This window comes from Olea europaea, chromosome 15 (assembly GCF_002742605.1).
Source record: "Olea europaea var. sylvestris chromosome 15, O_europaea_v1, whole genome shotgun sequence".
Classification (NCBI taxonomy): Eukaryota; Viridiplantae; Streptophyta; class Magnoliopsida; order Lamiales; family Oleaceae; genus Olea; species Olea europaea.
Genome location: NC_036251.1, coordinates 3813680 through 3827372, shown reverse-complemented (window position 1 = coordinate 3827372; position 13693 = coordinate 3813680). Strand labels below are relative to the sequence as shown.

Here is a 13693-nt window from a genome sequence, read left to right as displayed (position 1 = left end):
TTTTCAACCACACATTCTTCATTAAAATAATACTACACATAAATTAAAAACTTTTCTTTCTTTTTTAACCACTCATTTCAACATGAATCACTGTTCCATACTCCAATTTTTGAAATTAAAGGACCACAAACAGGGCCTAAATAGAACAGCCCAATAACCTAGCATTATCTACTACCAATTTGTCACTAGTCATTATCTTAGCATTTCACAACAATATAACCAGTCACTTTCAAAACGTGAGCTTACAAGTATAAAGACACTCATTTAGTCATTAGGCTTGATCTGAATTAATAAATTTGGCCCAAAATGTTAAGCATTATAGTATCTGCCCGACGATTGCTTAACATGATTGTTGTTGGAGGATAATTTTTCTTTAAAAAAAAAAAAAAAAAGAAGATAAAGTAGAGTGTATTGATAGTAACATAGTTGTTACTTTTAAAATAAACATCATATTGATCTTTGATCACCAATACATTATATATATAAAGTTAACTTGTTTACTTAGTTATTTTTTAAGCCTAGCAAACAAGTGAAAAGTACAGCAAAATCACTATAAAATAATAATATTGAGATCGATTAAAAAAAGAGTATTAATTTCACGAATTAAAAATGTACGAAAAAGCTCTATTGCCATTTGCGTGGAAATCCACAATATTTCCTAATCTTGTTCATATATTCTCTATTCCAAATACTAGAATAAATATCCAAGGGACAGTTAATTTAGCAATAAATTGCACGAAACCAATATTAGCCGCACTACAAAAATTTATGAATGCCAATCACCTCTTGAATTATCCTAGTAAAAATGATATGATTACTAAATAACCTACTCACAAAGACTAGTTACTGAAACTCCTATCGAGAATGATCATGATTTAAATAATAACTTTATTTTATTTTATTATTGTAAAGAAGCCTTCAAGCATTCCTACGCAAAGAAAAAACATACCAAATGCCATAGATGAATTGCAGAAAATTAGGATGAAGTTGAGCTCAAATTGAGTACATGGAAAAAGCAACTTTCAATACATTGTCGTAAAAAGTTTCTTAATATTGCAATTATAAATTTTTATGAATTTAATTAATTATTATTTTATATTTTTGTTGAGCCTAAAGGCTCTCAAACAAAATGAGACTTCGAGATCAAAAAATTTTATTATTTGAGCGATGTTATAAATTTATCGAGATTTTACTATACACTTGAGGGAGCAAAGAAAATTGACGTCTTTAAGAAAGAGAAAAAAATTGACATGAATATGCATATTTCCTGGAACAATAATCTCATTCAAATAAGTATTTTTACCCTTCAAACTCCACATTATTTTGTAGTTGAAAGTTCTACAATACAGATTGACATGTCACAATCGCCTCAAAGAATGATGAAAACATACCAAGCACAATTTTATATAACAGGAACTGTAATAAAATGCAGTCAAAGAAAAAAAGTTATACAGCAGTAGAATGTTGAGGAGCTGATTCGTCTTATGCCCTCCAACTTTGCATGCTCGAGCAGGGCGATAAATAGGATTGAAGAATGAACATCTCATGGCTTTCAGGTGAGGAGGCAAAAATGGCCTTTCGAAATAAATGGAGAAATTATTGATCCACTACTTTCTCTCTGGTTTCCTCCTCTCTCTTAGAACAGGGCCAAACTTTATATAAATATGAAAAATAGAATAATTTCAAAATCCTGGCAAAATTGAGAGGTCTGCTATTCCCTTTGGAAGGTCTGAAATTTTCTTGAGTAGTGCAAGCCTGTTCTTTCTGATTCTTTCATCTTCCTGCACTCAGATTTTGAAGAGAGGGAACCCAAATTCAGACATGCACCCACAAAAATGAAAAGTTTAAGAAGGGTCGACAGAATGTGTCAAACAACTGCGCCATAAGTTTTCTAAGGAACAGAGATTAGTCAGACAGATCATTCTGTGGTTTGCTTCAACAGCAAACTAGCAGAGTGATTTCAAGTTCACATGCATAAACCAGGAACCCATGGAAAGAAGTTGGAATTACTAACGTGTTGGACAAATCAATTCAACACTTGCCACATGTAAAATTACGTAACCACTAAACCACATAAGGCATGTGTTACTACTCAATCTTTGCACCTCAAAAAATCTATGAACTCTTGGATATCAAACAATTTTGTTTGTGGGGAAGCTGAAACCTCTGTATTATGTTAGACCAAGGTTAATACTTCTAAATTAGGGCCTATCTGATCATCTCTGTCAAAGGAAGATAAGGAAAGTGGACTTCGGGGTAAGGGAAGAATGTAGAAACTTTTTAACTTCTATGCTTATGTTAAGTTTCTGCCCAAATAGAATATGCCAGTATGGAAAGCTCAAACAAATTGCAAAACTGATAACACATATAAGCCTATTGCATCGAATATATAATGCTTCGATAAGCTGGCCAAGAAAATTAAGCAAGTTTCATAGATATCGTCAATTTATAGTGTAGTAAAAACATACCACCATAACAAACACGTTATTGAAGAAATCCTCAAGTGGCTGTAACAGATCAGAAGAAGCTTCAACAAAATCATCTACTTCCATGTCTGTACAGAGAACAGATGAGTCACACAGGAGGTTTAAAAAAGGAAGAAATTGATCAGCAGTGCTGTGCAAATATGTGACCTCATCATTACAAAACAAGAAGTTAAATACAGGAGAGAGAGTGATACCAGGACGAATTTTAGTCCTTAACGACGTGAAAGTGCACCACAAAGCTTTCTCTTCCTTTGTCTCGAAAGCTCCCTCATCCACCTAACAGGATATTTTTAAATGGATGAGTGAAACTGAATGTGGTAAAATGTAACCGTACGACGACAAAATGACATCAGATATCGAGCCATGTCAAAATTGTACCGCAGAAAAACTATCAAAGTATATATAATTCAACATGACATTGTAGATTAGAAGAGAAGATTTCTCACTGGACAACAAATTGTGACAGTGCTATTGACTAGGAGCAAATATAGATGCTTCTTTTCCATGTCTTCACGATTTATAACTATAGGCAATCACAGAGGAGTAAGAGGCAATTGTATAATTAGAAAATATGTTTAGAAGTCGGGTCCAAGTCACAGATTCCACATTTGTATCGAAATACGTGTACCTATTCATAAATATGATATATGAAATGAATGTATGTGATTTATGAGCCAGTCCAGGACTCTTCCACCTGAACAAGAATATATCCAGATTAATTTGTGGATCAGGGCAAGGCATGTAGAAGGTCTTGAGGATCCATCGAAAGCCAAAAATTGAGGGATATACCGGATAATAAATTAGAATCCTATGATCCAACTAGTATATCTTATAATTGTATAGGCAACTGTTTCTTACATAATTTGCTATATGTATTTCTCACATTTTATGTTCGCGTTTCTACATTTGATTCTACCAGCTCTTTCATGAGCTTGGGCATGCCCCAGACATCATCAGGTATGGCAGTCAATTGACACGCCACACCAACATTGGTATAATGACACGTAATACCTAGTAACAAAGCCAGTATTACAAATACAATTCATGCAATTCTAAATCACATTCGCATCAAAAGGCTACTAGAATGATGAATTCTGGCCTAATAAAATGCCTTGCTTCTGCATAAACCAACTGCACAGTGCTTCCATTATTACTATAGCCTACAGGCATGTTTTCCTAGAGACTAAAGTAGCCACACAGAAGCTGGTGTGGGACATCATCCAAATGGCGAAAAACAGGAATCAAACTGCAAGACATTCATGGACATTAAATTTCAGCTGGCACAAAGGTAGAAGACATGACTACATAGATCTTCCAACCCAATAGTTCTGGAAATGGCTAAAAGTTCCATACATAATTCCGAAACAGAAAACCATAAGAATAATTCAAAAGAAAATCCAAAACCCAGATTATAGCCAACTGTAACAACACCACAAAAAGTAAGAGCCCAACAAGTATTTTCGGATATAATAAATCGCCCAAAGTTTGATACCGAGAGGAAAAACAAATTCCAGTACCAGTAGTACTAGTCAACTTTAAACCTTTGTTTTCTAATATAACTAATCACATAAAGTGATTTAAAACCTTAAGTCTCTCTTTTCTACCTAATTGACAGTACAAATTTACTACTCGATGCTATATACCCTGGTAGACAGCTTGAAATATCATGGGGAAAAAATGGAAAATAGACTGGATATTTTATGCAATTGCAAAGATAATTTCGTTTCGAAGTGAAAGAAAGCACCTCAAAAATGGAAAATAGAATGGATATTTTATGCAACTGCAAAAATATTTTTGTTTTGAAGTGAAAGAAAGCACCTCCAAATCATCATTGATGTCCTTTCCACGGACAATTCTTGTTGGACGTGAATATACTTCGACAATTTTGGGCAGCAGCTCACCTCTTGACAAGGCTTCCATCTGCAAACAATGCAAATAATAATTTACATCCATAATACTTAATAGGCAACAAAACACTAATTTGCTTATAGCATTTGAATTCAGTAGAAAACAAGATGATGTTCAACCTTTCTTGCAAAAGCTTCTTAGAAATAAATAAATGTATCACAAGAAAATATCGTATCTACTTCACAGATCATAATATAAAACAATAAATAATGTGGAAGATTCTTAATTGCTTCCACTTGAACATCCATGCTCAATAATAAAGAACAGTAGAAAATATTCTGGCTCCTTTTCATTTCTACTCTCTCCATGCCATCCCCACCTGGGACCAACTATTACATATGTATTTTTCACCTTCTCACTTCACTCCGCCTTCTTGTTGCTTTTGTCTAGTTCTCCCGAAGTGGGGTTATAATTGTGAAGTTGCAACTAAAACGGTTTGAATCTTCAAACTAGATTCTGATTCTGAAATGGCCAAAAGGGAGTAGGACATTCACAATGGGATGAAGGGAGCACTTTTTTGCATGAATTATAGAAGCCATTATCTTTGCCAAGCCTCTTCATGGAAAAACATTTTACTACGTATCAAGCTTTGCTTCACTACTCTCAAAATCTCTATTGTCAATAGTTAAGATTTAAGAATATAGTTTCAAAAGCTGAAATTAGGTATCCTAACTTAAACATAAGGAAAGGTTGATAAAGAGTAGCAATGCTAGCATGATATGCACATCTATGGATCGAGAAAAATTTATACATTGAATATGAAAACTGTTTACTTACAGAAACTATATTGCCCACAGAAGGTTGACAATCTGACTTCAAAAAAAAAAAGAAAAAGGCAATACCTCGGTCCATAATTGTAATTTGGTCAGCAGTGATCACACTTATTTGAGTTGTTTGATAGGATTTTCCTGATTTCTTTCCCATTAATTGAAAGTGAAAATTTTGTAATTTTTTGTCTAAATAGTTTCTAGGCACCAGCCTCGTATAAAAACTTCAGGCATTTTGCTTCAGAAGAAAAATACATGTTTTCGTAACCCATAGAAAAGTTAGTAAGTAGGGAAACACCTTTGAGGTTGAATGGAGCTTGTGGAAAGATTGGAAACCACAATAAGTATGATGAAATAATTATTTTAACTGCCTGACCTCAACATACCCCGTGGGCACACCCAGAATTTACTCATCAGTTTTACCATAATAAATACAATAAATAAATTGAGCATTCTTTATTCATGTGTTGATAATTAGTTCTCACTTCAAATACAAATCCACAAAAAATAAACCATTACTTACTTTATATGCAGACTTTGTCGCCAAACAGGGCTGGTTTGCACGTTCGGCAAGAACAGAGCGAACCACTTCTGGACTTATTCCTTGGTCCATCTGGCAAAAAAAAACAAATAAAATGAATGAAAGTTTCATAAATACCTAACCTTTCAATCAGAAACAACGCACATTCTGGAACAGAGATTACACATTTACCGCAACTCTCAAGGGTATTCCAAAGAAGAATGAGAAACATGACTAGTAATAATGGAAAATCATTATACTGAGGAAACTATTTGCAGGTCACTATGAATCCCTCAAATCTTCTAAAAATATAAATAAATAAACTTTCCAATCTGTTAGAAAAGGTGGTTCAAATAAAATATTTATTTACACAAACAATTTAACAGCATTCAACAAAGAACATAACTTAGCATCAAAATTCATCTCCTTTTTATTGAGATAGAATGCAATAAGATGTCACCATGTTTACATCATAAACCAGGTTTCTTAAATTCCAAGGCCAAACAAGATGCATTTGTGCTTTCAATCCGGTGCCTATTATAATATTTTTCAAGAATATATTGAAAGTAAGATTTCTATGACTTCTGGACATGAGATTGATATTTATGTATGGGTTACGATGCAAAAGATATACCATAAAAGTTTAAGAGCTTTCACAAGTAAAAGTTGTACATACCAGAAGTTGTTCAAGTCTCCTGGTTACAAATTGATGTACCTAAAACGAAAGAGGAAATGATCAAATTCTGGATTTCTGATCAGGAGATTAAGAAAATACCGCATCCAAGACACTATGCCATGGCTTATACTATAGTAATATAAAAGGATACCTCTGGTGAAGCAGATGAAAGATGATAGTAATTTGATAATTTATTTTACATTAAAAGCAAGAAATTTTTTTATACCGGACAAATTTAATAACAAGCAACAGAGGAGAGTGATAGGTTGTCTACTACAAAATTTGACCTTCATAGACCAATCAAAGACAGTTAGGGTCCGTTTGATTTCAAAGATGGAATTCGGGTGGAAAAAAAACGAATTCCACGGAATTGAATTGCCTAGAAATTATTTTTCTGAGAATTGTCAATTAATAGTGTTTGATTGGTATAATTTATCACTTAGAAAATGTTGAAATAAAAGTATCTTTTGGTATTCGTTTAACTTAATTTTTCAAGAAAATTGTCAATTTAAGAAATATCTTCTTTTATAATTATTCCTAGAACTTGTTTCCATTGCCAAAAAAAAATAAAAATAAAAAATCATCTATCTTTTGATGTTCATTTGTCTTAGTTTTACATGGAAAACGGAGGCATATCAAATAGGGCCTTACAGTATCTATTGTTTCCGCAGCTACATTTATGGGTTGAACAGCAGCAGCAAGCTCTAAACCATGCCTTAGATCTAAATCTCTATTGGTTTCTACCAGAAGTTGCACCTACAACACATAAATGCAGCATTGTTTACACACTCAGTAGAAAATGAAATTTCAATGACTATATCGATATGACATACGAGACAATAAGAGATTCTTCGCAAGCCAAAAGGATCATTACTGGAGCTTGGCTGACAACCAGCAGCAAATAAGCCAACAAGGCTTTCCAACCTGCAAGATATAGCTCAATATCAAACCATAAAGGGAAATACCCCAGGCAAAAAGACACAGAAATTTCTGCCAGAAGACAACAGAAAATAACATGAGCACGTGCAGATTCACCATACATCCACCTTCAGCTCTAAATCAGGAATGAACCATAATTACCACCTTTTTCCAGTATATGGAATAACATACCATGACAAATGCCAAAAACAATTATCTTAAATCATGTGAGTTCACAATTGAGTATTAATATCGGGATGGGTAACTATATTCAATTTAATTTATATAGCTAAAATGATGAAATGAATCAAAGCATGATAAAAAACATCGAATAGAAAATGAAGTAAATTTAGATTTTAGTTAGCATAAGTTTCTTAACGTTATCATTTATTACAAGAAAACATAATTAAAAGCCAAGTCCGAAACAGAGATTTGATTCTATACTTGAAAAAAGCCAACTTCGATTAGCAATAACAAATAGAAACCAGACCACAAGCCAAAGTGCTCTTATCTATAAAAGTTCACAGAGAGATTAAACAAATACTCTTATACAACTCATCTCGAAAATAGTAATATATGACTATTTATGGGGCTATGATAATATGATTATTCTCTCAGGTCTTTACACTTCCTTTTTCAAGGGAAAATGCATCCTATAATTTTAACAGTCAGGCAGGACAAGGAAACAAATTTCTACTCAACAAGCAGCTCATGAAGCTAAATTTCATTGCAATGACCCCATCAGATGGAAGTCAGGATCAAAGATATCCATTGGTATGGCGTGAAAATCAAGGATAAAACATATAAGGTAGAAGAGCTGGAGATAAATTTCAACAAGCTAGTTTGCATTGTATTCAGAAAAAATAAGAATTGGTAATAACTGACTTCTGGAACAAGTATGTATTAAGCCCTTGTTTGGTTTAACTAAAAAAGTTAGTTAAAATCTAGTTAAAGTCAATAATTAGTTTTAACCATATTTCGTAGGACCCACAACTTTTAAAAACTTTTTTTTTTTTTTTTATAGGTAAACTTTTATCAACTTTTCAACCACACATTTCAACATCTTTTGTCAAAATCTACTTAAAAACTGATTTTAGCAAAACCAAACTGGGGCTAAGTCTTTATGCATATAAGGGCAGACCACTGGAAATTTCCAGCTTACAAGTTTCAATCTATTGGTGTAAAGTTACTAAATCAGCTCTAAAGAAAGCCTACATGTATTTTATGACCTAAATCAAATCACAGCAAGCACTGGGACTTGTGAAGACAAAAATAAAAGCAATCCTAAAATGTAACTGAAAATCCACTTTCAAATATGATAGTGACACCGCACATCGTGCATGTAGCTCTGTTAAATCTAACATCTCAAGGAATTAGCACATAGAGAAAAAAACTAGCACGTGTCTAACCTATCAGTTATGGCCAATACTGTCCCAGCATCAGTTTTTGGAACTATGTCTCCTGAAAATCGTGGAAGTGTAATCTCAAACAGTGCCTCTGCAATCTGTTATTATGAGGAAAACGAATGATTAGAGAAACAAAGTTGAATTTGTCGGCTGAAGAAAGACAGCAATATTGGATTTGGTAAACCTAAACAAGAAATGCATTTCCCATTTAAAGTCTAATTTCTTTTCAGTCTCTCTGCATATCCATCAGAATGGTATTCTTATTTTTTATTTTTTTCTGCTAGAGTTGAGATCGTATAAAAGTAGCACCCAGAGTCACAAGTTCACAAGCAAGAGTAGGCAGCTAGACCGAGAACTCACGTGATCCAAAGCTTTTTGAGAGCGATTATAAACTTTATGGCAATAAAAATTGAAAATATATTCATCAAGATGATATTGTGTAATTTTCTGGTGTGTTTATACGAACACAAGTTAGTTTATAGTCGACAATTTTAACTTTGTCTACCCCAAGCAAAAGAGAATAGCTGGACCCATTTGCAGAACTTTAATATTTTTTTCATAATTATAGGAAGGGACTATTGGTTGTGGAATCAAGAATCTTGTGGTGTTCTGTTGCATATTACTGTATATCAGATTATCAAATTATATCAGTAAGTCAAGGTAGTGACTATTTTACCACTTATGCTCGAAATGAGACATCACCATTTATTGATATATTATTGTAATTATGAGTTTCAGTAGATTCAAAACTATTGAAGCAAGACATTTTGTCAGCGCCATATGTCTGAACAACTTGGTAACAATGGCCTAACCGCTTGTAGGGATTCGAATGGGCAGGGGATAGGGGATTTACCTTATTCTCAATTTTCCTCAAATAAAATAGAACAGATTACCCAACTAGAGCATTCAAATTGTGAAAAAAATAATAATAACAGCCATTAGAATATATGATAAGGCAATGTTATGCAAACAACCTGCTCTGAATAGCCATCTCTAAGAGCATAATGACGCGCCATTATCCCGGAAAGCGAGGTGAATTCAGTAACAACTGCAGTGGCAAGATCTATCATGGCTAATGATGCAGCGCCCTTGATGATTTGGAGTGTATCACCACTTACCCGCAGAGACGAGCCCACTTCAGTAACCAAATGTTGGACGCGTGTCATCTTGTCCAACATTGTCCCCAGCTTCTCCTGTTTATTAAATTATCAAGATATGAGAACTGCCAGAGACAAAGAATGTTCTGCAAAGACTTGCTTCTATCTCCATTGTTAAAAGAATATTACACAATTTCAACTATATGGGGCAGTTTGTTATTCAAAAAAGGAAAAATAAAAAGAAGTAATTGCACAAACATTGCATTTACAACATTTCTTTAGCTTGTTGCTCCAACTTGAAATTAGTAAATATTAAAAATAAAAAATGAAAAAAAAAAATCACTTCAATTTTACCCAAAATCTACACAGTCTTGATTTCTCCTAGATATTAAATGAAAAAATAGAGCTGTGGATTTCCCACGAACTCTGATCAATAGCTTCAGTAATCAGAGAGAATGAGCCGGGTAGGTACCTCAGAAAACATTAAGATTATTAGAACTTACGTGAAAGAGAATTCCATTCAATTGACTTCGAAATTCAGAAAATCTTTTACTTGTGTCCACCTCATAGAAGAACTTTGCATCTTCATATCGAGCTCTGCAACAATATTAAATTATTCAATCATGCACTCATACCATTAAGAAAAGGTACAGAAGGCGGAGAAAACTTGGATGTGTACAGTCATTCTTTGAAAATACTAGTTGGCTTATAAGGAAGCATTTTGACACAACGTAATTTAGTGTATATTCAAGTAGATGTAAGATGGAAAAGAGGATCAGTATAAAAGTGAACTATTGAGGAGTGCATCAACCTAAGTACAGCTTCATTTCCTTTCCTTACAACCATTTCATTGATTGCCCCATTTGCAACCTAAACAAAAAACCAGAGTCAAATGATTCTTATTACCTTTTCACAAATAATATCAATGATTATACGGATAAAAAACACGGTTAGCATGTCTTACAGAAATGAAGTATGGCAACAGGTTTCCTCCCTGATCAGTTATTGCAAAATACTTCTGGTGCTTCTGCATGACCTGCATGATCCATGAAACGGGCACCTTAGGATGGCAATAATAAATATGAACTGCTCCTGCCCAGAAAAATGGTAAGAGAACAAGCACATATAATTGCAAGTTACTACAATGAGAAATTTCATGTTCTAAAACAAATTAAGCCACTGTTTGATCCCCATTGTCGGAGTAAAATGTATTTTGAAATAGCGATTTTTTGGAGAATGTGTGGTTAATAAATAAAGAAAAGTTTTGGATTTATGTGTAAAATTATTTTATGGAAGAATGTGTGGTTGAAAATGATATTTTGAAAAAATGGGCTCAAAGAAGGGCTTAATATACGAGAATGCAATGATCAATTTTTCTTCAAGGAAAGAAGCAAAGGCAGATGGAAATATGCTGCAAATAATACAAGAAAGTTAACATAGTAGGGCTTTACCATTATTAGCAGATCTTTTGGAAGCACTAAGAAGGACTCATTAAATTTACCAAGTACTGGAACAGGTTTCTCAACGAGATTTGCAACCTATGTATGAAGGTAGCAGTTATAATAATGAGTCTCAAAGACTAAATCAAAGCAGGAATTGAGACCCGTTTCATACCTCATCAAGTAAATCATTCTGCAAAATGATAATGCCACCAACACTTTTTGCCAAGGCATTAGAGGAATCCAAAATTGTCTGCTTGCGTTGCTGCAAAATAAATAAAATTCAGCAATGTAACTTCCACACTATGCTGGTCTAAATAATGCAGGAAGAACCTATATAAGAGATCATTTATAGTTAAATACCTCCATACTGATGGCTATTCCAGCACGCTGCATCACATCAGTATAAGATTCTGCACTTGCTACCTATGAAAACGCGGTTAGTGAATCCATGTAAGCATCAGCATATAGATAACACCAATACAAGAGACAGACAACTAGACTTTCCCGTTGAAGAGAAGTATGAAAAAAGACTGTTTCCAAGGTATCACCATAAGTAAACTCGCTATCAAGCAATGAATAGGATTTAAATACAGCAAAATGGTTAGAGAAAACAATGGAATGTATGGAATTTCTCATGGAAAAGGTTAACCAAAGAAGTTTGAGAAAGAAGACAGATGGTTCTCAAAGAATGTGCTTCTAAACCCTTTAAGTTTGATCTAATCTTTAAATAAATTCTCAAAAAATGTGACTTAAAGCTGCAGAAAAATGCAAGTTATAGATGACTTAGTTTCTGACAGGGAGAGTTCTAAAGGGTTCTAAATAGTGCTTGGCCTGGTAATTAGGGCAAAAAAAAAAAAAAAAAAAGGAAAGAAAGAAAGATAAAAGAAAAAAGAAAGAGACCACAGAACCTTGTATTTTAAAGCGTTGAAAGAACTTTAACTGATATGACGTGACAAACTTCCAAATGGCAGTAAAATTTACTAAATCATTCTACCCAATTAATCTTCCATCATTTCCTGTACTGCAGAAGCAGTTGGAGAGCAACAAAAAAAGTGAAGAGATTTTGAAACTTTCCAGCAGAAGAGATTTGGAAAAATTAGGCCCCAACAAAGTGGCCTGCTCTACAGGTGAAACCACATCAGAATACTGTAAAAGGAGACAACTTGGACAAATAGGACAGATTTGCATTACTTGGAAATTCATGCAAGAATGGAATAAGAAGACTACTAATCAACAAGTTTTGCAGGGCGGTATGGCTCAAGATGGTGGAACCTCTGTTTGTCTTTTGCAACCAAGTTGAGTGACGAGGCAAGTAAATAAGCTCCATTTTGTTGGTATTTACATAGAAGTTGGAAGTCTTCTCTGTTAGCATGGACCTCAAAAATGTTTAAAGTGTGACCAGATCTAACAAGCAGGTGGAGAACAATGATACAAGCACTGGGAATCAAATTATATCTTTCAATTAACGTGAACCATTTTTGTTTTGCTATAACTAGTTTGCAACTGATCTTGAGCAAGCAGCACTCACCATATAAATAAAATTGTTACATAACAAAATTACAGATTGGAACTTATTATCTCAGATAAACATCAGAGTAAATTATAGTAAAATCTAAAGACACACCCTTCTTTTCAAAAATTATAGAAAACTACCCGAAGTTTGGTTTCCCATCCAAAAGTAAATACATTAAATCCCACCTTTCCTTGTCTTTATGCCATATTTGATATTATCATCAAATAATACTTAACTATCATTCTTTATCTCAATTTCTTATATATATATATATATATATATATATAAATTTCTATATTATGTTAACAGGAGTGTTTTTAGCTGAAAGAATGTTGTTTAAATAAAACTGTAAATTATAACTTGTTTCTTAAAATAATTTGTCTCTCTCAATACAATTGAAAACAACTAGTTTGTTTATATATGATCAACAAATAAACTTGTACACATGCTTCAGAAGAATTCAATTAAGATGATTAAAAAAAAATGTCTTTAATTTACAAATCAAGTTTTAATTATTTTTTTGATTCATTTGAACTTATTTAGTAAGATACTATGAATTAAAATACTCTCTTGATTTAATTTGATGCAAAGTAAAGAACCTTACCAGAAAAGAGATTTTCATGTTTTCAAAGGTGAAACTTATGGAACTCAAATGAAAGATAAGGGGCAGGGGTGATAATTAATGCTAATAAAAACACAGTAGAAAACCTATATTCCAAATGAATAAATTCCTGTTCTAGTCAAAATTTTGGATCTATTTTTGTTAATTATAAAAATAAAAAACTTAATTCTGAATATTAAGATATAATCACTTTATGAAAAAAGACAGAAATAACAAAGAAAGAAACTAGCTTCCTTTAAGCTAAAAACGATGTTCACGTTCTTACTTAATAAAAATAAATAAAATATGAGAAAGAAAATAGTTTAAAATCTAGAATAAGATAAAAGGGTAAATTGTTA

General features: G+C 33.1%; 1 protein-coding gene across 4 annotated transcripts in view; it reads right to left on the bottom strand.

The window, feature by feature from the left end:
* Positions 1-1261: 1261 nt before the first annotated feature.
* Positions 1262-13693, bottom strand: part of LOC111409868 (glycine--tRNA ligase, chloroplastic/mitochondrial 2) — a 37048-nt gene continuing 24616 nt past the window's right edge. For 3 of the 4 annotated variants that reach the window (XM_023039948.1, XM_023039949.1, XM_023039952.1), the window contains 16 exons: positions 11581-11643; positions 11393-11482; positions 11230-11316; positions 10743-10814; positions 10590-10648; positions 10282-10375; positions 9656-9874; positions 8685-8779; positions 7191-7281; positions 7009-7113; positions 6358-6396; positions 5685-5774; positions 4305-4406; positions 2681-2762; positions 2469-2554; positions 1262-1781 (listed from right to left, as the gene is read on the bottom strand). In XM_023039948.1, the coding sequence (XP_022895716.1) occupies positions 1683-1781; positions 2469-2554; positions 2681-2762; positions 4305-4406; positions 5685-5774; positions 6358-6396; positions 7009-7113; positions 7191-7281; positions 8685-8779; positions 9656-9874; positions 10282-10375; positions 10590-10648; positions 10743-10814; positions 11230-11316; positions 11393-11482; positions 11581-11643 (1473 nt within the window). In that variant the 3' untranslated portion in view covers positions 1262-1682. Of the gene's footprint in view, positions 1782-2468; positions 2555-2680; positions 2763-4304; positions 4407-5684; positions 5775-6357; positions 6397-7008; positions 7114-7190; positions 7282-8684; positions 8780-9655; positions 9875-10281; positions 10376-10589; positions 10649-10742; positions 10815-11229; positions 11317-11392; positions 11483-11580; positions 11644-13693 lie in introns of those variants that run through there. The other variant, XR_002705566.1, reaches the window with a different exon arrangement.